Source organism: Odontesthes bonariensis, chromosome 10 (assembly GCF_027942865.1).
Source record: "Odontesthes bonariensis isolate fOdoBon6 chromosome 10, fOdoBon6.hap1, whole genome shotgun sequence".
In the NCBI taxonomy this organism is placed as follows: domain Eukaryota; kingdom Metazoa; phylum Chordata; class Actinopteri; order Atheriniformes; family Atherinopsidae; genus Odontesthes; species Odontesthes bonariensis.
The window spans coordinates 3,894,357-3,920,485 of record NC_134515.1 but is presented as its reverse complement, the minus strand read 5'-3'; the positions used below and the strand labels follow the sequence as shown (position 1 = coordinate 3,920,485).

Sequence of the window (26,129 nt, the reverse complement as noted above, 5' to 3'; positions counted from 1 at the left end):
TTAATCTTTTAAGACATAAAAATGAATGATTGAAACAGTCCCCCTGCTCTGCATGTTTTACACCGGATTCAGTTGAATGGATAATGATCTGGCTTCTGCAGAGCTTGATAAAAACTCCTTCCTTGTCTGGACCAGCTTTTTAGAACTAAACTGTTCATTTTGGTAAACAATCTGCCTTTGATTTCATTGACCCCCACTATTAATTTCTTTAGGCAAGGCAAGGCATTTTTATTTATATAACGCATTTCATAATACAGGCAACTCAATGTGCTTTACATAAAGACAAGGCATTTAAAAAAAAGCATAAAGCAGCATAAAAACAAACAATTTAAAGAGAATAAATAAGAATGAAAACACAGTTAAAAGCAATCAAAGAAGAGGGGAAAAAAGAAAAATATAAAACAATTAAGAGGATTTATAGCATTATGCTTTAAAATTATTGAAAGGAACTCAACCATAAGCACACGGAAAGAGAAATGTTTTTAACCTGGATTTAAAAGTGCTTACGGTTGGGTCTGATTTCAGTTCTGCTGGTAGTTTGTTCCAGTTGTGTGCAGCATAACAGCTAAAAGCTGCTTCACCGGGTCCAGTTTGAACTCTGGGCTCCACTATCTGACCTGAGTCAGTAGATCTCAGAGCTCTGCTGGGTTTATACTCTGCTAGCATGTCATTCATGTATTCATGTACTTGCTCGGAGCCACAAGAAAGCTTTCGTATGAAAGTAAGATTAAAGCCTGATTAAAGGCTGATTTATGGTCGTCATCGGAGACCCTCCCGGAGATGCTCTCCATCACTTGCGTACGTCGGCCAACATTCCTATCTATCTATCCGTCGAGGAGACGGAGACTCGCGGAGACCGCAAGGGTTGTGATTGGTTGGCTAACAACATAATTTCCGGAATCACTTTTCCGGTTTAGCATCTTCCTTTTAGAACAACAACACCGCCATTTTTAAAAGAGTTTACTGTGTGCCGGTCAACATTTGGTCAAAATTTAAAAAGTTGTAGAATACCAAGGCACAAACAAAAAACAAACAGAGATTTTTCTGTTTTTTGTGGGTTACTTTTGTTAATAAGTGGTTTGCCATTGGCTAATTGGTCCCACCCACACACCTGAGAACACTCATGGAACGGATGTCTTTTAATTCAGTTTTGCCACACAAGAGACTGCTCACTTCCTGACGAAGGCTTCATGCCGAAACGCGTCGTAGTGTTTTAATCATGTTTTGCCCATGAAAATAAAGGCAATTTAACTACAAAGAAGATGAGTGCCTTGGTATTCTACAACTTTTTAAATGAACAAAGCCTGTCACCAAAGAGCACCATCTCTACAAAGTACTAGTTCCAGGTAGTACTCCAATTGGACTTTATTCTCTGATATTTGGTCAAAATTATTTGCATTTCAACATCAACGAGCTCCAACTCCAACAACAGTCTTTCTCTGTCGGTCGCCATCGTTCGCTGTGAGGAGTGGAACGGAGCCAGAAGGTGAACCATCAATCAACCACTTTCACCATAGACGTCGCCAGATTGGGTCGTTTAACGTAGCGCCGCCTACTGATCGGGAGGTGAACTGCCTTGCGTATCCGACAGCCCCACGGAGAACTTCGAAAGGTTTAACAGCCTCTGCGTGACCACGGAGTCGGATTGGCTGATTGCGACAGAGAAGCATACCGAGGCCTTAAGGTGTCTACATGAACTTAATAACTGAGTCTTATTGTAATTTAGCCAATAATCCGATCCTTTCAGTGCCATGTGACCCCACTGACTGAACCACCTGACCAGCGTGTTTCGGTCACATTATCCAATGTGCTAACAGTTGTGAAACCGCCTGAATAGGAAAGTTAAGGCTGCGCTGTAGGTGCTAGGAAGGTGATGCTGAAACCACCTCCTCTGCTTAAAGACTCTTCTTCTCCTGTTTAACCGATGCTTCCAGGTAAACAATCAATCAACGACTTTCACGATAGACGTCACGAGATTAGATCGTCTAATGTAGCGCCGCCTACTGATCGGGAGGTGAACTGCCTTGAGTATCCGACGTCCCCACGGAGAACTTCGAAAGGTTTAACAGCCTCTGTGTGACCACGGAGTCGGATTGACTGATAGCGACAGAGAAGCATACCGAGGCCTTAAGGTGTCTACATGAACTTAATAACTCAGTCTTATTGTAATTTAGCGAATAATCCGATCCTTTCAGTGCCATGTGACCCCACTGACTGAACCACCTGACCAGCGTGTGGGTCGTTAAAGTCATTCTTAAGAGTTAATGCTGCGCTGTAGGTGCTGGGAAGGTGATGCTGAAACCATCTCCTCTGCTTAAAGACTCTTCTTCTCCTGTTTAACTGATGCTTCCAGGTAAACAATCAATCAACGACTTTCACGATAGACGTCACGAGATTAGATCGTCTAACGTAGCGACGCCTACTGATCGGGAGGTGAACTGCCTTGAGTATCCGACAACCCGACGGAGAACTTCGAAAGGTTTAATGACCACGGAGTCGGATAGCGACGGAGAAGCATACCGAGGCCTTAAAACCACACGTAGTGGCACAAAATATTCAGTAGCAACGTTTCCAGTTACTTTGAATCCTCTAAAGACTTGTTACCAGCCCAGACTTCCCCCCTTAAGGCACGGGGGGCAGTGTGGAAACCTGTGGTATAGCACCTGTGACACAGGAAAAACGTCCCAGCATGGCAGATAACCTCATGCCAACGCTGCTATTGAGCCCAATGTGTACCTCATTTCAACTGTCAAGTTAGCATTAAAGCAGAATTCATTATTTTATTACGAGCTGAATTCACTGAAGCTCAGAGCCTGGATAAAGACTGTCCACAGAGTGTGGACCAGAACATGTGTGTCTGTGTATCGCGTTCAGTTTTACTCAGAGACTCACAGAAAAAGGACGATGCCGGTGTTTGACATGGCGTATGAGAGTCCCAGGATGCCGCTGCCCATGATGGCGTTGCTCAGGTTGAAAACGGACATCCCAAAGGAGGTTTTCCCCTCAAACTGGAAAAAAAACATCACCAGGAAATGAATTCACTGAATCCAAGGTTTAGCCTCCACTTTAAGTTTTCTTTACAGGAAAAATAAAGCAGGAAACTTGAAATAATAATAATTTTGCATGGTTAAAGTAAGGAACTTAAGCTTGCATATAACTTTTTATAGAAACCACAAAGGTGCTTTACAATGACATATAAATGGTGAAAGCAAACATAAGAAAGAAATATCTCAAAGTAAAAGCTTGTCTGAATAATTGGGGGAAGAGATGAAAGATCCATTTTAATGCTGATATTATGATCGGTAGACTGATTTAGCTGGATTCTTGTGAAATTCCCAACGTCTCAGTCATGACAAAGTGTCTCGAACCCTGTCTATCTGTAGCTGGAACACAAAAGTTTGGACCAATCAGCTTCCTGCAGCTTCCTGGTAGTCTTAGGTCTAACAACGATCTGCATAGCAGCTCCTATTCTGACTGTTTCCATGTGGTTCCACCTGGGCCATCGGATTCGTGAAAGTTCATTTGAGACTTTTATGGACGGATATTTCATCCAATTACCTGCTAAGTATTCTCCAAAAGTGCCCGTCCTTTTCCAAACAGACTTTCTGGACTATTCTGTGAAACAAACCAACTGATTCAGAAGGTTAGGATTGATTGGCTTGGGGGTGGTCGGTGGTGTAGTGGGTACAGCAGGCGCCCCATGTACAGAGGCTATAGTCCTCACTACAGCTGGCCCCGAGTCCCGCATCGGACGGCCCTTTGCTGCATGTCGTTCCCCCTCTCTCTGCCCCCTGCTTCATGTCTCTCTAAAACTGTCCTATCCATTAAAGGGATAGTTCGCCTCTTTTGACATGAAGCTGTATGACATCCCATATCAGCAACATAATTTATGAACATCTTCTTACCCCCTGCTGCGTCCTGTGAGCAGAGTTCCAGCCTCGTTTTGGTGTTGATGAAGGTAGTCCGGCTAGTTGGCTGGGATTTAAAAAATAAAGCGTTTTGCTTCTCAAAACAATATGAGTTCAACAGAGTAATACATTTGCATCACAAAATCGTTCTCCAGGAAAGAGACAGACCTCACAATCTCTTGGCCCTATTTTTGCCTCCCTTGATATCGATGCGTCCAATGTAAACTGTGCAGACCGAGCAGCAAACACCGCAACAGGTGCGGCTGTCGCTAGGTGGCTGAACGCATTGATATCAAGGGAGGCAAAAATAGCACCAAGGGATTGTGAGGTCTGACTTTTTCCTGCACAACGATTTTGTGATGCAAATGTATTACTCTTTTGAACGCATATTGTTTTGAGAAGCAAAACGCTTTATTTTTTAAACCCCAGCCAACTAGCCGGACTACCTTCATCAACACCAAAACGAGGCTGGAACTCTGCTCACAGGACGCAGCAGGGGGTAAGAAGATGTTCATAAATGATGTTGCTGATATGGGATGATACAGCTTCATGTCGAAAGAGGCGAACTGTCCCTTTAAAGGCATAAAAGCCCCAAAAAACAACTAAAAAAAAAAAGGATTGATTGGCTTGAATGAGGTTTAGCTGAGTGTGGCGTACCCGGTGGATATCTCTGAGAGGCAATCAGATGGTACCAAGCTTTGGGTACCGCTGGAAGCTGTGAGGAGATGAGGATGTTTTTCGTTGCTGTGACACTTTGAAAGAACCCAGTGAGGAAGGATTTGAAGTAGGGCTGGGCAACGATTAAAATCTTTAATCTAATTAATCACATGATTTCCCTGATTAATCGCATTTGTACGCAAAATCCAAAAATGAATTTAAAAGTAGTGTATAGCTTTTAGTACTCGCCCAGTGCTAATCTGAATGTTTGTTACCAGCTGCAGACTGCAGACCAATACTCCCCTTTCACAGATCCTCCCTCCCCGATAATCTCAGTCGGCCACAGTGTTCTAATGAGTTATTACTGCAACAGGCCGACAGGCCTCTCCTACTCACATCTGTGAACTGGGGTCTCTTTGAACCACCATCCTTGTGCTGCAGGAACTTTTCCTCCTCTGGCGAGACTCTGAAAGAGCCAAAAAAGACACGCTGCACCTCCTCTTTCTCAAACTTAAATGACAATGAATTGTTGGTTGGCGAACACAGAGGAAACGTACCCGCCCTCCACGGACGCGTCAGCATCGTGGTGAACTCCATTTGAAACCTTCTGCAGCTCCATACCATCAGTGGCCGGATGGAAGCGTCCAAATAAATAAAATGGTGCCGCGGTCTGAACTCTGAAAAACAAAACACAGTAAGTGTGGTGAGTTTTAGCCAAAACAAGATGTTTCATCTCGATGTATCTGACGCTGTTATACAGGTTTCTATCTGTTAAAATTAGGGCTGGGCAACGATTAAAATGTTTAATCTAATTAATCACGTGATTTCCCTGATTAATCACGATTAATCGCATTTGTACGCAAAATCCAAAATTGAATCCAAAAGTAGTGTATAGCTTTTAGCATTTAGTTTTATTTTAAATGTGCTGCCATATGAATGAAAGTGCCATAACATTTGTTGTGCAAACACACTTTTAACATCAGCATCTTTCTGTAGTTTTTATGTAGAAGCCTCGCTCCACTGTCTGTTTCCTTGAATGACTTGCTGCTATCAGTTGTGTGTTTTGCCTTTAAGTGATATTTTAGACTGGAACTACTACGCTGAGAAGACAATTCAACTTGGCAGTGTTTACAGATGACTTTGGTTCTGTCGACTCCGCCGTCTGGAAGAACTTTAAAATGAAAATGGCCGAGTAAAAGTTCCGTACCCTTCTCCATGTTTGGTGGATCCGCCGATTACTTTCTTTTCCTGTTCCACAGCAGACAGCAGCAGACTTTTACAAAATAAAAGCCTGTGAGCAACAGACTTTTACAATAATTAAATAAATAATAAAACAGGGGTACTGCGTGTTGTTCCCCCTCTCTCTGCCCCCTGCTTCCTGTCTCTCTGAACTGTCCTATCCATTAAAGGCACAAAAGCCCCCACATTTTTTTTAAAGAAAATAAATAATAAATCTGCGTCAATGCGCGAGAAAATATTTATATATTTATATTAGGGCTGTGACTCAATTCAAATTTTTAATCGTGTTAACTACAGGCTTTGAAATTAATTAATCGAAATTAATTGCATTTTAATCTCATATACTTTATCCTTTAGAAAATTAACATTTTCAACAATATTTCAACAAACACAGAACATATCCCTATTTGAAATCTGAATGTAGCATGCATGAAAACACAGTATATAGAATCTTGGATGTTAAGCTGCGTTGGGCCCCCGTTAGCTTCCACGCTAGCTGCTACATGTTTAGCGTTGAGGTGATATTTGAGGCTCGATACGCTGCGGTGATAATTCCTTGTTGCATAATCTGCACACAACCACGCTCTTGTCGACGCTTCCAGCCGTCTGTATTTAAAAAAAAAAAAATGATAGTGTGCGATTAAAATGCATTATTTTTTTTAACGCGCTAATATGTGTGTAGTTAATTAATCGAAATTAACGCGCTAAAGTCCCAGCCCTAATTTATATATAAATAATTAACGAGTTAACTCGCCCAGCCCTAGTTAAAATCTTTAATGACTTTCACATGTCGCAGTTTGTGACATTTCATGTCAGACATCTTCCTCAAAGGGCTTCTGGGGTTAATCTGAAGTGAAAATGGTGTCACCTCTGTGAGTCTCTGAAAGACTGAGAGGGCAAACGGTTAAAACCAGACACGAGGGAAGTTTGTGAACCTGAATTCTATGTGCTTCTGACTTGTTTTAAAGTACAACAACTGAAACTGCCTCTGGAGCCACAGGGCTGAGAAACCCCGTTCCCGACTTCTCTCGACACCGCTTTGTTTCATGGTCACTTGACATTTTTGTGGGCTTTTGATGGTGTCTTTGTGGCGTCTCCGGTGTGACTTAAATGTCATGTGTATGGCAGCGCGTGTTCAGGTTTCACATGGAGATATATTTTTCTAACTGTAGAGGAGCAAAGGAACAAAGAATCTGGCAAATTCTACAGTGTTACTTTAAGCTAAAAACAGTTATGGCAGTAAAAAAAAGTCAACGTCAAACTGCAGACAGACACAGTGGGAAATTCTCCAAAAGAGAATCAGAATCAAGTTTATTGCCCAGTAGGTTTGCAATTACAAGGAATTTTACTTGGTGTTGTTGGTGCAGATAATATAGATATATAAACAGAATCTAAAATAAAAGGTGAATGCTATGAATACTATAAAGGTGCAGGTGTACAACAGGATGAAGTGCTCCCAAATAAATAGAGACTGAAGATGCTACGCTAATGTAGCTCGTAGGTCTGGAAGAGCAGAGAGTCGGTGTCATGGGGGCCTTGTTGATAAGGCTGGTAGCGGATGGGAAGAAGCTGTTCTTGTGGCGTGAGGTTTTGGTCCTGATGGACCGCAGCCTCCTGCCAGAGATGGGTGTCTCAAAGAGTTTGTGACCGGGGTGGGAGGGATCAGCCACAATCTCCCCGGCACGTCTCAGAGTCCTGGAGAGATGGAAGCTCGCAGCCAATCACCTTCCCTGCAGACCGACTGACACGCCGCAGTCTGGCCTCGTGCTTGGCGGTGGCGGCAGCGAGCAGATGGTGATGGAAGAGGTGAGGATGGACTCCATGATGGAGGAGTAGAAGTGCACCATCCCATCATTGTCCTTGGCAGGTTGAATTTCTTCAGCTGTAGTACATCCTCTGCTGGGCTTTCTTTTTTGTGATTAACATTTTTTATTTTCATTATTTCAACAATACAATAACAACAGTAACCCCCCCCCCCCAGCAAACAAACCCCTCCCAAGCCACCACCATCCATGCTGATCCCTTTTTGGTTACCAACATCTACTACTGTAGCTACACTATTTGCATCAATGTAGACAACACATAAATTAACTATAAAAATATTAGACACAGAAAATAGCTCCAAACAAGGTCGATACATCAAATTAGTAAAATAAGAGCTACGTCAGAGAAATAATTGGTGTTGTGGCCATTTATGTTTTGTAAGTCATGGGTTCTATCGGTTTGGTTTTCTTTGGGACATTGGAATATACTTTGGTTGATTTGGAATCAAGATCTGGGCTTCATTTTTGTATTTGAGATTGTTTAAATTAATTTGGTGACTTTTAGACCCGCCCATTAATCAGACAGATTAAGAACACACTGGGGGCTCTTTTTTGTTGGTCCGGTGTGAGGACGGGAGGTGGTGGTTAGATGATTTATTTTGACTACTTTTAGATCTTGGTAAATCAGATTAAGTTAACTTTCGTTTTTCATCCAAATTATTAGAAATTTTTTGTTATTGTTTTGTTCATATTTTTTTTGTTGTCAAAAATTAACTACATATATTTTTTAACAATCAACTGAAGTGCATGCAAGAACAAAACCACCTGCTGCCACCCACGGCCTTTGTTGGAAAATATAATTTGGAAACTTAAAAGGCCGTGACAATTGGTTAACAGAAAATAAATAAATACCAATAAGAAGAAGCACTGTTATGTATTTATCCACCACTACTTAAAACTTGCATCTCTCCACTATATGACCCCTATCAGGAGCCCTTTAAAAAGTTCAAGTATTTGCCCCATTTTGCTTCATGTAGATCCAGCCTGACCAGTTCGTTTATATGTCTGCTGGGCTTTTCTGATGGAGCTGATATTCAGCTCTCACTTGAGGTCCTGGGAGATGATAGTTCCTAGGAAGTGGAAAGACTCCACAGTGTCAGTTGAGGAGTCACAGAAGGTGATGATGTACGTGAGGCTGAGTTCTTCCTGAAGTCCACAACCATCGCCACGGTTTTTAGAGTGTTGAGCTCCGGGTTGTTTTGGTTGCACCAGGTGGCCGGATGGTCGGCCTCCCACCTGTAGGCGGACTCATCACCATGAGAGATAGGTCTGATGAGCAGTTTCCTTCTCAAACATGTTTTTCTTCATATGTTTTTGTGTAACACGATAATAGAATATCAGGCCACAGTCACGGCAAATGTTCCGGAAGATTTGCTGCTGACTTTTTCACATCCTGCCCGGTTGTTTTCCAGAGGTAATTACTCGGTAAGTGGCCCCGTAAATGCATGTGGAAACTGTTTCAGAGACCAGATAGCGGACAGCCGAGCAGCTCCAGAAACAGAAGCCTCTTTTACACACGGGTCTGCGGCCTATCTTACGCACATCAAACCGGCGCAGCAGAATCAGCTGATTCAGATGTCATCCCGTCGTCGTGGCAATCACGAGGACAAAAGTCAGACAACACAGAGTCCAAGGAGACCACAGAAGTACAGACTATGCTCGATGTGACATAATTAAATGTTTTCCTAGGTTAGCAGTGTAGTTCTGTCACAGCTGAAGTTTTAAGGTTACACATGTTCAGTGCACATGTGAACATATTTTTGGTACAAACAAAGCTTGATATGGGCGGTTCTATGGGCCGTAATAAAGAGCACAAACAAACTGCCGACTTGGTTGCTTTGATTGGACGACTTGCTGTCCAGACTCTAAACTCTGGTGTTGCTTCAGTCTCTCGGACGTTTCAGCGGTTATTTGCCAACATGTTCCCTGGAGGCCTTGGAAGATAAGAAGTGATGTGTTCACAGCTCGTTTTTCTGCCTTTTACATGGACAAATGATAAATTACTACAGAATATTTTATGTTTATCTAAAGTATTGATTATGTGCCGATAAAGCTATCTCTAACCTTCAGATTTTTATAAATGTAGTTTCTGCCAAGCACTACATTTTCATCCATTTTTTTTTTTAAAAATCCTTGGAATAATCAGCGTGTAAAACAAAGAAATCGACAATTAGAAAAGATAAATCTTACTCACGTAGGGACGTTGGATAGCTGAGTTACGGAGCCAAGCTTTAGTCAGAACTGTGACACTTGATGGGGAAACTTTGTATTGGAAGGCCAAAATATTTCACTGAATCCTAAAGGAAAGCAACGTGGCTCTGCAGATAAGAGGCTGGGCCCAAGCCAAGCCCGGACGGCATCATTTGTGGAAATCTCTTCCCCCGTTGGCCTCGGCAACGGCGGACAGAGCGATAACAGCTTGAACTGACCTCCTTACTCAAACATAACTGCGCTGGTTCCTCAGACATTGACTTTTTGTACAACTCTAGTCACGTGGACTGTATTTGTAAACACTTTCCCAATGCAAAAGCACATTTAAATACGTTTTTTATGGGTCACATGTAGAAAAACTTCATGTTTTACAGACAGGAACCAAAGATCTGTTATTTTTTAGTGTATTGATTTGTATTTTATCAATAAGAAATGTGTGATTTTATGCCGTTTAATATAAAAGATATCAGCACTTTCATTCTGATCACATCAGGACTGGATTAATTCCTCTTCGGATTTTTTTGTAAACTTGGAATAAAGATACACGTTGTCTTTGCAGAGTAAACTGTGGGTTGATTTATTTAATCCCAAAACCATAAGCAAGTATTTTAAATGGCAGCAGAATATATATATTATTATTTCTTTTATTTAACCAAGTTTTATTGGTATTCATATGTATTTACACACATCTTTTAGTTTACAACAGATTTTTCTTTCTGTTACATACATATGAAAAAGAAAAATGTTATACATGAACAACTAAGGAAATGACAGTTTGGCAAACACTCAGTCATTGGACTGTTTCTGACATTCTTCTGGATCACACTTGGACCGTTCTGAGGTAGCATAGATTGTTTATGTTTCACAGGCAGGTTTAAGTATTTGCTTACAGGGCCCCATCTTTTTGAGAAAATGTCCATCTTGAGATGAAGGTATGCTGTTATCTCTCTCCTGCCACTGGGGTATTGTGTTTTAACCACAAGACAGTTATCATCTTCTTAGCTATTAATAATAGGACATGTAATAGATACAGCTTCATTTTTCCCATCTTCCCTTGCAAAATTGTGGGTAAATCAATGTTTAATATAGAGAATATTTCTTTCTGAATCCCTTTCAAATAGTTTTTCAACTTTGGGCAGTCCCAAAATATGTGTGTGTGGTCTCCTATCTGGTGACAATCCCACCAGCACAAATTTGTGTTATGGAGGGGGTTCTAAAATATCTCACTTTCAGCTTCCAATTGCATTCTTTCCACATTGGGCTATTAGTTATTTTATGTCCCTCCTCACACACATCTTCCCTGCACTGGAAAAAAAATGCCCCTCCAAAAAAAAGTAATAAAAAACAACAAATAAAAGACGTTTTTGCTTGAAATAAGCAAAAAAATCTGCCAATGGAACTAGTGAAAATCGGCTTGTCAAGATTTCTTGAAATAAGATGTGATATTTAGGACTTTTGAGATAAAAGTGATCTTGAAATTAGCTTAAAAACCTCTTCAAATGTAAAGAAAAAGCTTGTTTCATGTGAAATATGACTCAAAACAATTTGTTTTCAAGACTTTTTCATTTAACAAGATATTCCAGATGTGTTGTCTTCAAACAAGTCCCTATATCTGGCTGAAATGGTGCTTGTTAGGCAGTTGTGTCTTATATTAAGTGTAATGAGATATATTTGACTAGAAATGAGACAAATATACTTGGTAAGACTTTGATTTTTTTCCAGTGAGCATGTATCTTCGATAATAACATTAATTTCTAACTCCCATTTCCCTTTTATATCAAGAGAGCTCCCTGACAACAACAAATTTAAGCATTTATAAATTCATGAAACAACAGCATATTGAGAAAACGACAGAGTTCTCTATCTTTGCTGGTGTCATTGTGTTGTTTGACTTCTTGTGAACCAGGTACACCCACCCAACCAATGCACCAATCAGAGCGGAGAGTTTTTCCCTCTCGCTCTGATGCCAAAGATCCGTTTGCAGCTGTAAACACATACGTCAGTGTTCTATGCTGTGCTGTCAGCGGCTCACAGGGCAAATGTTTGAACGTGAATTTAAACGAACAACAAACAAAAACGCCCCGTGTCATCGTGGTGAAGAACAGCGGCTCAGCTGGTGTTCTCACCTGAAACGCTGACTGTGTGCAGCAGCATTATGTTTCTGATACTGTCACATGTAAACACCACATCCAGGTAAATGTGCTAAAAGAATGGAAAGTTTCAGTATACTTGTTGTACTTTTGTGTGCTAAGGTTGGACAACTTAAAATATACTTAGTACACTTTAGTACATGGGTGTGTATGTACTAATTTAGTACCAATAGAGTTTACTTACTTTGTTTTATAAGATTATAAGAATTTTATTGTAAAAGTGCCACTAATATGAAGGCAATATGCGATTAATGTGTCCTTATTTCATTGATAGTTGTAAACTTTTCACACATTTCTATTAATAAAAATGAATACTTGATAGTAACTTACCAACATACCTTATTACTTTTTATTTCAAACTTTTTTTTTATGTTTTATTGGCTCTGAATGTATGAATGAATGAAGTGGATTTGAACTGGATTGTATCTTTCAGGTACCTTCAGATGACATTTGTTGTGATTTGGTTTTGTATGAATAAAACAGAATTGAACTTTATGAAACAAAATTAAATGTAAAATGTGCAGAAAATATGCTGAAATGTCATTTAAAATACACTAAAAGGTGCTGAAATGCATATTAGAAAAAAATAAAAAACACTTTAGTAATTGTAGACTTTAAGTATATTTTCTTCTAACATATTTTAAGATTTTAGATTAAGACTTTTATTGTTATGTAGATACAGGGAATAAACTAAATTACTGCTCCGCTTTTAACCCATCCAGGTTGGCACATGTTGCACATGCACATGAACATGCACATGCACATGCACAGGGTCACACACTCATGGAGGCAGATGCCACACACTGGAGCGGTGGGCAGCCAATCAGCCGGGGAGCATGGGGGGGTACGTGGTGGCAGAAGGTCACCAATCTTTGAGCGCTGAAGGTGGGAATTGAACCGCCAACCTTCTGGTTATTGGACTCACTGAGCCACGGCCGCCCAAATCCCAGTAAAGTGTAATACAGTCAGCAGCTTCTGCAGATTCCATGCTTTTGTTTGTCTTGTTCCGTGCAAAAAGCACGACTGAGACACTAACGTGCACGTGAGCACGGACTGAAACAACTGTTCACGCTCAGAGAGAAAAACATCACCTCAGACTTCTGGGATTGTTCGTGTTTTCTTTCTGACGGTGAACATCAGGCCTGGTGCACGTGGATATTTCTGAACTGGGTTTTCCCTTCACGCTGCTCACACATAAAGGCAATAACTCAGCGCTGTCATAAACATACCAAACCAACAGGTGCCATCCTGTCTTTCACCTTCGTGTCATGGCGGATCGCAGGGCTATCTATAGCATATCGTGATACTTACAGTTGTGCAGGAACCGCCTGTTTACAAAGACGCCAACGCTACACACTTGGATGTCAAATGCCAGAAGTTTCTAGTTTCCTGCATCTAACAGAAACTTTTCCCAGATTAAAAACTGAACTACAACTACAACTCTAAGTTTATAAAAAACATCTTTATGTGTGGAAAAGGCCTCATTTTCATGTCTATGTTTAGTTTAGGGTGAAGGCACGATGTTGCTAATTCAGTTTAGCTAAAAGGAAATGGCTCTGCCCCAAAAATAAACATGATTCAATCATGTTTAATCAAAAAATTCAATCCATTATCACAACTAAAACCATTTTTTCTGAAAACAAACAAATCAAGAAATCAAATCTGTTGGTTTTACCTTATTTGTAAGTTTGTGTTTCCTCATCTCCCCGTCATTATGCTAATCTAAGCTAACCGCCTTCCGACTCCATTTTAAAGATCAACTCAGGAAAATAAAATAGGAACATTAAATACAAATCATGTTAAATTATGAGGCTGACGGCAGAGCAGGACTCGCCCCCTCACACATTGGAAAAAAGAGATTTGTGATGCTCAGCAGATATCTTGATGTCACGATGTTTTCCAAACCCCGAATCTGTAGGTTTCATCCCCAAAAACTGACCGAAAACAGAAGTAAAGCTTCAATTTAATCAGAGTATGTTCTTGGATGTTGTGGCTGACAGTTGTGTGTTGCTGCTCCGGCGGGCTCAAATGCAGTGACTATGAATATGTTTACATGCCATCAGAAACTAGAGTTTTAACAAACGAAACCGAAGATCGTAGCAACCCAACGAACAATGACCCCTGAACCTCCAAAACATTTAGGATCTCTGCTGCATCTGCTCCCGATTCCTCGTTATAACCCTCTGAGCTGGACGCCACTGATGTCCCTAACGGGCTGTGATCTGGTCCTGGTGTTAAAGGGAGCGTCTTCTTCTGGTCCTTTGGACAACTTATTCTTCTTCTGTCCCTGCAGGGGGGATGTCAGGACTTTTTCAGCTGGTCTGTGTCGGAGTATTACCAAAGACAAAATGCCCAAATCTTGGATTCTCGTCAGTGTGGATCAGTAAATTATGAGCTGACTGCAGTGAGAGAGGCTTTTAGTGTCAGTTAGTAAAGCAGTTTGGCTACAGGTTAACCTTTTAGCTTTTTCCAATTTTTAACGTTCCACAAACAATGGATCGATGAGGATCATTTTTGTTTGCTTGGAAATCAAACATTTCATTTTCGGACTAAAACTCTGAGTAAATGTGGTTGGATTTACTGCATGTAACCATTTAATGGGACCCAAACGGGCGTTCTGTGCGCTACAGATCCTGTTTAGGTTTTTTCAACCAGAAGAAAAAGCCGATAACAGCAGAGGGAAACCCAGAGGGATGGCGTGCATCTTAGAGATAAAGGAACATTTTTAGGGCTGGGCGAGTTAACTCGTTATTATCGCGTTAACTTGTTAATTATTTAACGCCGATAAATATTTTATCGCACATTAACGCAGGTTTTATTATTTATTTTATTATTGTAAAAGTCTGTTGCTCACAGGCTTTTATTTTGTAAAAGTCTGCTGCTCACAGGCTTTTATTCTGTAAAAGTCTGTTGCTCACAGGCTTTTATTTTGTAAAAGTCTGTTGCTGTCTGCTGTGGAACAGGAAAAGAAAGTAATCGGCGGATCCACCAAACATGGAGAAGGGTACGGAACTTTTACTCGGCCATTTTCATTTTAAAGTTCTTCCAGACGGCGGAGTCGACAGAACCAAAGTCATCTGTAAACACTGCCAAGTTGAATTGTCTTCTCAGCGTAGTAGTTCCAGTCTAAAATATCACTTAAAGGCAAAACACACAACTGATAGCAGCAAGTCATTCAAGGAAACAGACAGTGGAGCGAGGCTTCTACATAAAAACTACAGAAAGATGCTGATGTTAAAAGTGTGTTTGCACAACAAATGTTATGGCACTTTCATTCATATGGCAGCACATTTAAAATAAAGCTAAATGCTAAAAGCTATACACTACTTTTGGATTCATTTTTGGATTTTGCGTACAAATGAGATTAATCATGATTAATCAGGGAAATCATGTGATTAATTAGATTAAACATTTTAATCGTTGCCCAGCTCTAAACATTTGAAATGTTCACGCGCCAGATTGTTTTGTCTGTGGGGTGATAAGTTAGCTAAAAGAAATACCAAAGCAAACGAGCTAAAAGTGTGCACATCGTCACCTGCTGTTGTGGAGTCAGACACACTTTGGCCAACATACTGATTCTCCTCCTGTGCTCGTATTTATCAACAAGGACAGTTGTCCAATTAAATCCCCTAATTGAGCTGTAACTTCACTTATTTCCGCGTGTAAATGTTCTGACTCTGTAATTATATAAACACAAAAAGAAGAGAGTCGTGCAGCAGGGACACAAATCAATTCACAAACTGCTGTGACTCCTGGTTATTCAGGCAGGAATTTGATATCCACCTGAAGCCGTTTTCACACGTACGCTGCAGTCCTGACATTTACTGGAGATGTTTTTCTGAGACGTTTGGGAGAGGCGGGACGTCGGACTGATTGTGTAATTTTTTTAGTTCCAGCCTGCTCTCTCCGTTAAAACCTTTTGGAAGATCGACCGATGAGACAACGTGTTGAAAAAGCAGCAAATCTTCCAAACCATTTGCTGCTAAATCGCACCCCGGTCGCTGCCTCATAACCTTTCATGATGTTTGTATGTTGCTTTCCTCTCATGCAGCTACGTCTGATCAGATACATGTGGCATTGATCTCCACCCACATGCAGTCCCTGTTCAGTGAAAAGTAAAACTGTGGAGAAACTTATCCACACATTCTTCTGAACATCTCCTGTGACCAATTAAATCCTGCATGTTCCCCCACATTACTAATAGAAAAGGTTTCATATAGAAAACCATTTTTACACCAAACAGTAGGTTTTAAACGTCTTTATGAGCCTGCTGAGAGAAAACGATGGTCTTTAACGTAACTTATAGCTTTGAAATGCGTAGTTTTACCCTTCCTGGTGCAGTATAACGTCTGGGACATTGTGTAGGAAGAGGGGGATACACAGTGTACAACATGTGCCTGAATTAGGCCCCGCCCTCATTTCCTAACATGGAATGTGTGAATTTACAGCTTATATAACACTGTCATCTCCTTCATGTGAGTTTCTTTAATGAGCAACATGTTGGCTTCAATCAGCTGAGTTGCATGTTCACATCAACAGCTGCAAAACTCTTTGGTTTTTTGTTGTTTTGCCCCCCCCCCCCCCCCCCACACACTAAATGTTTCTTTATCCATGTGTATAATGAGTGCATTAAAGTGTAAAGACAGTCTGTGAAACATCTGGAGAAATATCCATATTAAAGAGAAAGTTGTCTCACACACAAACTTCAAAGCTAACTACGATAATAATAATGTTCAAACATAGGGAAAAGAAATCATTGCAAACCATCGATAATGCAAAGTTAAAAGTGAATTGATGAAAATAACAGATATAAAGTTTACTCTAATGTAAATAAAAAGCCTGTTTTTTAGAAACTAAAGTTACTTTAAATCATTTATAGACAGAAGAAAAACCTCCCAAAACTGTTCAAACTGACGGTCCGTGGACCATCGCTGCACAACATGTGAATGTCAGCTGGTTGACGTTCACAATCCTGTCAAATTGAAATAATCTGAGGTCTTCTCTCATGGTCCTCCGCTCCTCCTGAGCAGCCAAACCACGTGGCAGAGCAGCAGCTCCAGCTCAGCCAGCAGAGCGAGGACACTTACCTCCAGAAGCAGGCCCAGGAGTCAGTCTGGATCAGAGGGGGGCCGTTTGGGTTAAAGTCCTGGGACCACAGGAGCACTTTGGGCTGGCCGGGTGGGGATGTCGGGCTGCTCTGGAGCCCGGCTGAGAATCCCAGAGTCTCAGGGAGAGGGTGGAGAGAGGGCAGCAAACAGGGGGAGCAGTAAGAGCAGAGGGAGGGCTGCTGAAAATAACGGTTTCAGGTTTCTGGTGATGTCACGTGTAGGAGGCACTCCTCTTCCTTTCCAAGAAAAAAAAACAGAAACAAGTTCACTGGGGCTGTCCGTGGTGATGGATTGCTGTGCGGGGAGTTCACAGGCAGGCTACGGCCTGCTCAGAGACACTGGGCCTATTGAATTGTTTCCACGTTTAAACTCTCACTGTCTGCCACGGAGTTGTGGAAACATGAGGAAATATGGTGAGGAGATCAGCTCCAAGTTGCACAAGAAGCTGGCTGCTGCAGGGCAGCTCTGCTTTAAAGGCAGACTGGAAAAAGCTAGATGTGTTAGATCAATGTGGAAAGGTTCCACAGAAAGGTAAATATGTAAACCAGCGCTGCTGAGAAGAGTCTGAGGCGACTGGCAACCGCGGAGAGCAACACATGGTGCGCCATAAACACATTCCCACAGTGTTGTTTCCACTGGAAAGTGTGTCCTGATGTGATCTATTTCAGTGTGTGTAAAGAATCCGACTGTTTGAACAATTTCCCTCATAAAACTAAGTAAAAGTGTACAATTTTATTTAGTTTGGGAAAATCATTCATGTTTCACAGTTTATTTCCTTTTTATTATCCTTTTAACTTATCTGGACTGTTGCTTGTTTTTAAATTAATTTACATTATTTTATTTGTTTCTCTTTATATTCTTTTATGTATTTTTAATGCTTCTTCCACTCCCTGCTGCAATGCTTTTATTTTATGTAAAGCACTTTGAATTGTTTGTACATGAAATGTGCTATATAAATAAATTTGATTTATTGTTAAATTTATCTTTTAAAGAAACAAAAAACATGACTAAAAATGTAGAAAGATAGAATTCTGTTGCACAAACAGAAAGAGAAAAGTTAAATAAAAGCTGAAAAACTCAATCAAATATTTATCTCCATCAGTCTTTATAAGAGTCCAAAAAAGATCAGTCAAACAAAGTATCTATCGATCGATCGGGCACAATCATAGTCATTCCAGAATCTCAGAATAATCCTGTAGCTGCAATCAACCCAACAACAATATAAGGAAATAAGAAACTGAAGAGCATGTTCAAAACAGGGAAAAAGAACGAGGAAGTTCAAACCATTTCTTCCTTTAATCATCATGGGAAGTGTGAGATTACTGGCAGATAAAATGGATGGCAATATAATTTTTTTTTTGTGTGTAGGAACAACTCTAACACTGTTTATACTCAGCTGTATGATTATACAGGCAGAAAGAGACTGCAGACGGAAAGGTAACAGAAAAGGAGCCCAGATGTTGGCTGTGACTTTCTGTTTCTGTTTTAAGATTTTCTAGATGTTTCAAAACAACTGGTTTCAAGCTGGAATTTTTTTTCTTCTTCTAAAGAAAATGTGGTGGAATCAAAGAGGCAAATAGGACACTATAAAACAGAGATGGGACCAAGTCACACATGTGCAAGTCTCAAGTCTTAGCTTTCAAGTCCCAAGTAATTTTTTCTTGGTCAAGTCAAGTCCCCTTATTATTGCAATTTTACCTGCAGAATCTGATATTAATAAAGTGAAAAGACAAGATATAAGTAACTGTCAGTAAACATCATTGGCCAATGTGTCCAACCTGTCCACCCCGTATCATATCAAGCTAACGCTTGCATAGCTAGTTAACTACCGACTAGGCTAACAGGATCATATTAGCTCATTTGACAGCACTTACTGGTCAGAATGGATCTTCAAGTGACAAACAAAGTTGTCGTCTGGCTGTCTGAGATGTTGATGCCGCATGTCTTGCACTGAGCTGTTCGTCTTTTGCCGTCAAAATGGTGATTACGAAAGCCGAAGACTCTCGGTCCCGCTGACATGTTGATCCTGCGCTCCTACCGCGTAATCAATGTTATTTTTTTAATTATTAATTTTATATTCAAACTGAAAACATGAACTGAATAGCACTCAAGTCATTCAAGTCATCGTGTCTCAAGTCAAGTCAAGTGCCGAGTTTTTAACTTCCAAGTCCGAGTCGAGTCTCGAGTCTTTTCTTTTTTGTCAAGTCAAGTCACAAGTCATCAAAACAGCGACTCAAGTCGACTCGAGTCCAAGTCACAGTGACTCGAGTCCCCATCTCTGCTATAAAACATAGTGTAAGTGACAGGTTTTATTTCACTTGAAAAACAAATGTTACGCGAGGCTTAAAACCTCAACACGGTGTTCAATGTAGCACCGAGAGTGAGGAGAGGACCGGTGTTGTGTTGGAAACACACCTTATGAGTTACAGAACGGAACCGTTCAGCCAGAAAGCTTCAGCTAACAAAGTAATGTCAGAAGAATGATGTTCATCTTTCAGAACGGAACAGCAATAACTCCTTAGAAGCTGGTGTACGTCATCTTAATCAGCTCAGCTGTTAGCGTTAGCTGCTGCTAAGCTGTTAGCGTTAGCTGCTGCCAAAGGAGAAAATAAATCACAGTAAATAAACCATGAGGAGTTTTTTCTCAGATGTTTCCATTTCCCTGCTCTGAAGTTCAGGCTCTGAGAGTTGGAACTGATCTTTCTTTGTGGCTCAGCTTCTTCAGTCCAGATTGCATTAAAACGTCCAGTTTCAACCACCAAGTGGCAAGATGCCACTTCTCAACTGGGCCCAAACAGACTTCTGCGCTCTGCTAAGGTTCAGGGTGACATAATGCTCTGGTTGGTAGACAGACTTTATCAAAAAATACATTCTCAATTTAGGTTTGTACAGAATTTCTTCTGCCAATTTCGTTTATAATTTTCAAATAATGTTATCTTAATTTGTTTAACACTACAGGATAATTTATTTCTATATATGTATTGGAGACTTACTTCATGAAATATTCTGGAAAGTTCCTGTATCCAGCGACTATTTTTTGAAAGATTCCAGAAAAAAAATTGTTTGACAAGTCTGTTGTCAGACATGTAAGTGAATGCATCATCAATATGCAGATTTGAATGAAAACTTGAATTTTCATGATTATTTAATTATTTTGCGAGTTTTCCTTTAATTAATCACGTTTATGATGATAATAACACACAGGAAAAAGTTTTCAATATAAAAATAAAAATAAAAATACTTGTATTAAGTAACTATATATATATATATATATATATAAAATAATAAATACATTTTGTTGAACTTCTCTTCTCACTTACTAACTGACCTGCCTTGGAGAAAATCCAAAATAATTGAGCATGAGAGAAGTGAGAGAAGTGTTGGACGGCCAGTCGGTCACTCTGTATTTTCTGAGTTTTACAGAAGAGAAACTGAAACTTAAGAATCCATCTCATCACACAAGTATCGATCAATACCCAATACCAACGTTAGTATCGATACCATCGACATTTTAAATCGATTCGCCCAGCCCTACTCCTCAGTGCAGCTGACAGCAGAACATTTCCATCAGAAGCTGGCTTCATCCGTCCAGCAGGGTGGATGTGAGTGGGCGGGGCTTAGCAGATGAGGCGGAGTCAACTTAAGCAGTTCTTCATTTAACTGCTCGTTAAATGAGGAACTTTCAAACAAAGGGGAACTAGGAAAATACCAGGTTTTTTTTTGCTTTTGACTTCAGACGCCCTGATATCTGCTCCCATGAAAAAGGAAGAAGGGATTTTAACACAATACGTCACCTTTAAAGTATTGGTAGAACACTATTAGCTTAATTCTATCTGAAGTTAGAAGAACAGTATAACTGTGATGAGAATTTGTTGTTAATCTTTACTCTGGCTTCCAGTCAGTCACAGAATAGATTTTAAAAGCCTGCTGATGGTTTACATCTGTGATGTGTTCAGAGAATATAAAGCCAGCAGAGCTCTTAGATCCAAGGACTCAGGTCAGCTGGTCCAGTCCAGAGTCCAGACTAAACATGGAGAAGCAGCATTTAGCTGTTATGCTGCAAACAAGTGGAACAAACTGCCAGTGGAGATTAAACTTTCACCAAATGGAGACATTTTTAAATCCAGGTTAAAAACATTTCTGTTCTCATGTGTCTATGCATGAAACCTGCACGATATCTTTGAACTTATCTGGACTGTTGCTTTTTTTTAAATTAATTTAAATGATTTTATTTGTTTCTCTTTATATTCTTTTATGTATTTTTAATGCTTCTTCCACTCCCTGCTGCAATGCTTTTATTTTATGTAAAGCACTTTGAATTGTTTTGGACATGAAATGTGTTACAAATAAACTTGATTTGATTTGATTTTGATAAACAAACAAAAAAACAGGTCAAAACGCCTGTAAACGGTAAAATATGGCGGTAAAGGTAGAATCACAACTTAAAGCTGCAGTCTGCAGGATTTGTTGTTGTCATACGTAAAGTCCTAATTTTTGGCATTTTAAGAGTTTACATGATCTATCAGAACGCTTGAAGTTGAAAACGGTGACCTCCGTAGTCGCAAAATGCAAGAAATGCTTATTTTTTAACCGAAAAATAAAAAGTTATTCAACTTCCTGTCCCGCCCCATCAAAACACATGAGAACTCGTGCACGTAGACGTGCACGCCAGATGCGCTTACACGACTCCTCATCCATCAACTCACCTGTCATTTGCGATCATGGAAGACACAGTAAGTAGACTAGCCCGTAATGAAGTTCAATAGTCCAGATAAATAAGCGTGGGGACGAGCCTACCTTGTAGGTAGCGTGCACAATCGGTGATTGACAGGCAGCAGAGCCCAGCTCATAACCTGATTGGTTACCTTTTACCGGTCCGGTCTGCAATTTTGTAAAAAAAACTTGCTGGCTTTGGAGGGACCTAGCGGGACATATAGGGGACCTAGAGAACTCATTTTTTTTTGTATTGGGGTATTTAATGTACTACTTTCAGAATCCCCGGACAGTTCCAGGCATTATGCTTGAAAAAGAGTTGCAGACTGCAGCTTTAAGCTATCCACGAAGCGCCACGTGCACGGGGAGCGGCTGAGATTTTTGTGACCGTGTTAATGTTTTTTTAGCATTTTATTGTTCTTAAAGTCTAATTATGAAGAAATTAATTGAAGAAGTTAATTTGCATTGAAACTGTTGGAAATGATACAGTTACCAAAGTATCATTTATATAGAATATAGCATATAGAAATCGCTTGAACATAACTTGTGTTAAAATGTTGATGGGATCAGGTCACATGTCAAGCATGTTGACATCACTGAAAGCCTCCCGTCTCTGAGGTGAGTGGATGCATTAGGAGCTGCTCAGAGGATTAGAAAGTGAGAGCAACAGCTTCTCACCTGGACCAACACGAGTGAATTGTACACACACACGTGTACTTATAATCAGGAGCTATGACTCATCTGTCTCCATGAAGAGTTCTCCAATCACCTCGGTGCATCAGCTCGATGCTGCACTGAACATGAATTACAAAAAAACTCACAAATTAACACTAAAACTGCTTATTAAAGGCTCCTCGTACAACCTGTGTTATTTTCAACTGCTTATTTACTGAATTAGTTTTATTTTTATACGTTTATTCAACAGGGACAGGAAACATTCATGAGAATTTCTGTATAAGTTTGAGTTATGAGGGTATTTTTAATATTTCACTCCCTGGACAGGAGTTAGAGACTCCTTAAAATGACATAAAGATGTTAAAATAATAAAAATATATATATATATATAAATACAACATTGATTCATGATCTGTAGTTTTTCCAGTTTTGCTCTTGTTAGCTAGTTTTTTGTTTTCTCGGTTTCTTGTCGTATCCGTTATGAGCCTTTTTTCCTGCTTATTCTCTTTGGGTTTTAATTCTTGACTCTGGGGTCAAATTTGCTTTGAGACGCTCCAAAGTATGGAGGACTGAAAGTGCCATAATGTCAGGGTGGGTGTGAGGAAGGATGCAGATGCAGATTCTTGAGAAAACAAAACTTGATTTATTAAAAAAAAAAAAAAAAAAGTTTCAACAAAAAGCGCGGCTGAGCCGGATTCCAAAAATAAGCTGTGACAAAAACAAAGAAGTTGACATGGCCTGGATAAATACTTGGCTTACTGTGACATGGACCATGGATGACGGAGAAGGATCTGACAGTGACTGTGACAAACCAGGGAGCATAAATACTGTGGTGGAACCGATGAGGAAGTAGTTACAGGTGTGGCAGTGGAGCTAATGACCAAACAGGAGGGAACTGAAGAAATGATTCTGTTTCAGAGCCTGTGGAAAGACACCCGACAGAAGAAAGATGAGAACAAAATACAGGAACCTGGAAACTAAGCAACCGGAGACTTTGAGGTTTGTTGGCAAAATATCAGGACATCAAGTTAATGGCTGCTGGTGCCATGTAAAGTTTTTATGATTGTTTTGGGTAAAATATTAAATTTATCTGTGAACAGAGAGTTCTTAGTAGCTGTGATGATGATGGCATGTTCAGAGAAGCTGACTTTTAGCATATTCATGTTGCTTTTGCTGCAACTGTGTCAAAGCCACGGCAGCAGCCTCTTCTATCAGGTCCAGATGTGCCGTTAGAACCTCATATGGCTCAGCCCAGTTCATCTGCCCTTATCAAATCAAATCAAATCAAATTTATTTGTATAGCACATTTCATGTACAAAACAATTCAAAGTGCTTCACATGAAATAATATATGATATAATAATATAATGTGTGGTTTGTATGTTCCGCCTGTCCAGAACTTTGTGGAGGATATGTCCCCTTAATCCCCAGTGCTAAAGCTAATTGTTTTGTTCCTAAAGTGAAATGTGGGACATTATTGGTGTCAGCACCAACTGAAATACCAAATCGAGAAAAAACATGCTCCATTAAACACTCCTAAAAGCCATCTAGAGTCATTTAGAAAAGATATGAATATTCTTTGAACTTAGGCTTCTGAGTAAAATCTGTATAAAGTTCATTAAATGTATGATAAATTAGAACATCTGCCCAAAGAACCCCCCCCTTTATATTATATAATATTTGGATATTTTGTCTGTGAAAAAGGAGGCAAACTCCTAACAGGCTTTGGTGAACAGAAAGTCAGACGCCACCGGCACAGTAGGAGCGTACGAACCTATTTGTCTTTAATTTTTGCCCTGGCTCATTTAATTTGCTTCCTGTGTTTGGTCCCCCCTGTTCTGTAGCTACTGTCAACACCTGGTTAGACCCGGGCATTGCTCTCTGTTCTTAGACTCCCCCGTGAGTAAACTTGCATTGTTCTCTGCCAGATTGTCTAAGTTCCTCTCCAACAGGTTTTCCAGCCATTTAGCTTCATGTTTTCCCAGTGAAAGTATGAGCTCAGCTTGTTCCTGGTTTCTGCCTTCATTTGTTTCTTGAAGTTCTTCTTTTTGGTCCTCTAACTGCAGTCTGACAACGTTGGTCTCTCAGTTAGACGTTTAGCTGGGAGCGACCGTTAGTCCTGGTTTTGGTTCTTTTCTTCTTTTTCTTCATCTTTATTGAAATTTTATAAGTTTATACAAACAGCTTAAACATTTTGTAACACATGTCAACAGTGGGAGTGTAAGACATTGCGTTTAAGCTTAAAATACAACCTAAACCTAAACAACTGTGTAACCCAAAGCACTTTGAATTGCCTTATGCACGAATTGTACTAAACTTGCCTTATATAATTGAAATGGGCTCCAAACTATGTCTGACAAGGTTCAGTCAATAGAGGTAAAAATACTTTATTAATTATCAAAATAAGCACTTAAATGTTTGATGTGGTTGAGGTTAAGTCAAACTCATAAGTTAAAATGCAACAGAAATATCCATTTAGTGCTGCCTGGACATGTGAAACCGTCATATGTGGTTATTCTGCATCCATTGGGTCGTATTAAACTACATCCTATAAACATTTATTCAGCAGAAACTAAAGGAAAAGGTTTATCCTGACCTTAAAACCCCACGCCAGGGGAGACCTCTATAAAAAGAACAGGAGTAATAAGTTAACTGATGAAGAGTGATGAAGCTGACAGGGTGGACAACTAGCGCCCCCTGTTGGTTTCCCACCAGCTTCTGCAGCCTGTGGTCCGTTTCCAACACACAAACGAGAGAAAGGGAGTAAAAAAAGGCGTTTAAGGAGCTACTTTGTCTCTGAAAAACAGAAATGAAACATTTTTATATCTTTTACAAGGCGCAGTGTCATTTAAAACTATCCTCAGCTTTTTGTCCACGGTCGATCCTCATGTCATCGACCTGTTATTCTTGCTGTTTGTCCGCCTCGACCAATCGGCGCGGTGGATCTGAGGCTCCGGCCCGTGATGATCCACTTAGCGCTGACGTCACTAAGCTTCTTACCTGAGCAGGTGAATGAAGGGGAAAACTGGTGAAATATTTGTTTACACTGAATGATGGCTCGGGCAACATCCCGATGACGGCTTTTTGTTGAAAGGAGATCGTATCGGCCTCTTGGATTACCACCTTGGATTATTTCTTCGTAATCTGGAGGTGAAGTCTGTTGGGAAGGCATGGAGAGCAGCGACAAGGTAACTGCTGCCTGGTCGATACATGATGGGGTTAGAGAGTGATCAGTTCGGGGAAAATAGTTCCCAAAAAGACGCCTTGGAGGATCCCCTCCCCGGGTTGGGATTCAGCACCATGGACAGCAGCCATTAAACTGCATTTAATTGCGCGTCGGTCATTTTAATTCATCTTGTTGGTGGTAAAAACGGGTTTTCAGTTTACTTTAAAACGAGATTTTAGCCACAATGTATTGTTAAAGTGACCCTGGATTAAAGCCGAAGACCTAAAACTTCCAAACAGAGAGCTAAACAACATTTGAGAGGTTTTATAATCCTGTTTGGAAACACGTGTCTGACCCTTCTCCTCAGCTTGGTCACCTGAACTTAAAATATCAGCAGATACATAAAAGTTATCCTATTAAAAGCAGCAGAACAGCACCGTTTAATGTTTGATTATTTCCTTAATAATTACTGATGCATTA

At 40.2% G+C, this 26,129-nt stretch overlaps 1 protein-coding gene across 1 annotated transcript in view; it reads right to left on the bottom strand.

Annotated features, from left to right (window-relative positions):
* slc38a5b (solute carrier family 38 member 5b) overlaps positions 1 to 17,232 on the bottom strand; it is a 29,894-nt gene extending 12,662 nt beyond the window's left edge. The window contains exons 1-4 of the mRNA XM_075475539.1: positions 17,076 to 17,232; positions 5,123 to 5,242; positions 4,962 to 5,031; positions 2,893 to 3,008 (exon numbers count right to left, since the gene is read on the bottom strand). Coding sequence (XP_075331654.1) covers positions 2,893 to 3,008; positions 4,962 to 5,031; positions 5,123 to 5,184 — 248 coding nt within the window. The 5' untranslated portion in view covers positions 5,185 to 5,242; positions 17,076 to 17,232. The remainder of the gene's footprint in view (positions 1 to 2,892; positions 3,009 to 4,961; positions 5,032 to 5,122; positions 5,243 to 17,075) is intronic.
* Between the last annotated feature and the right edge of the window lie 8,897 nt (positions 17,233 to 26,129).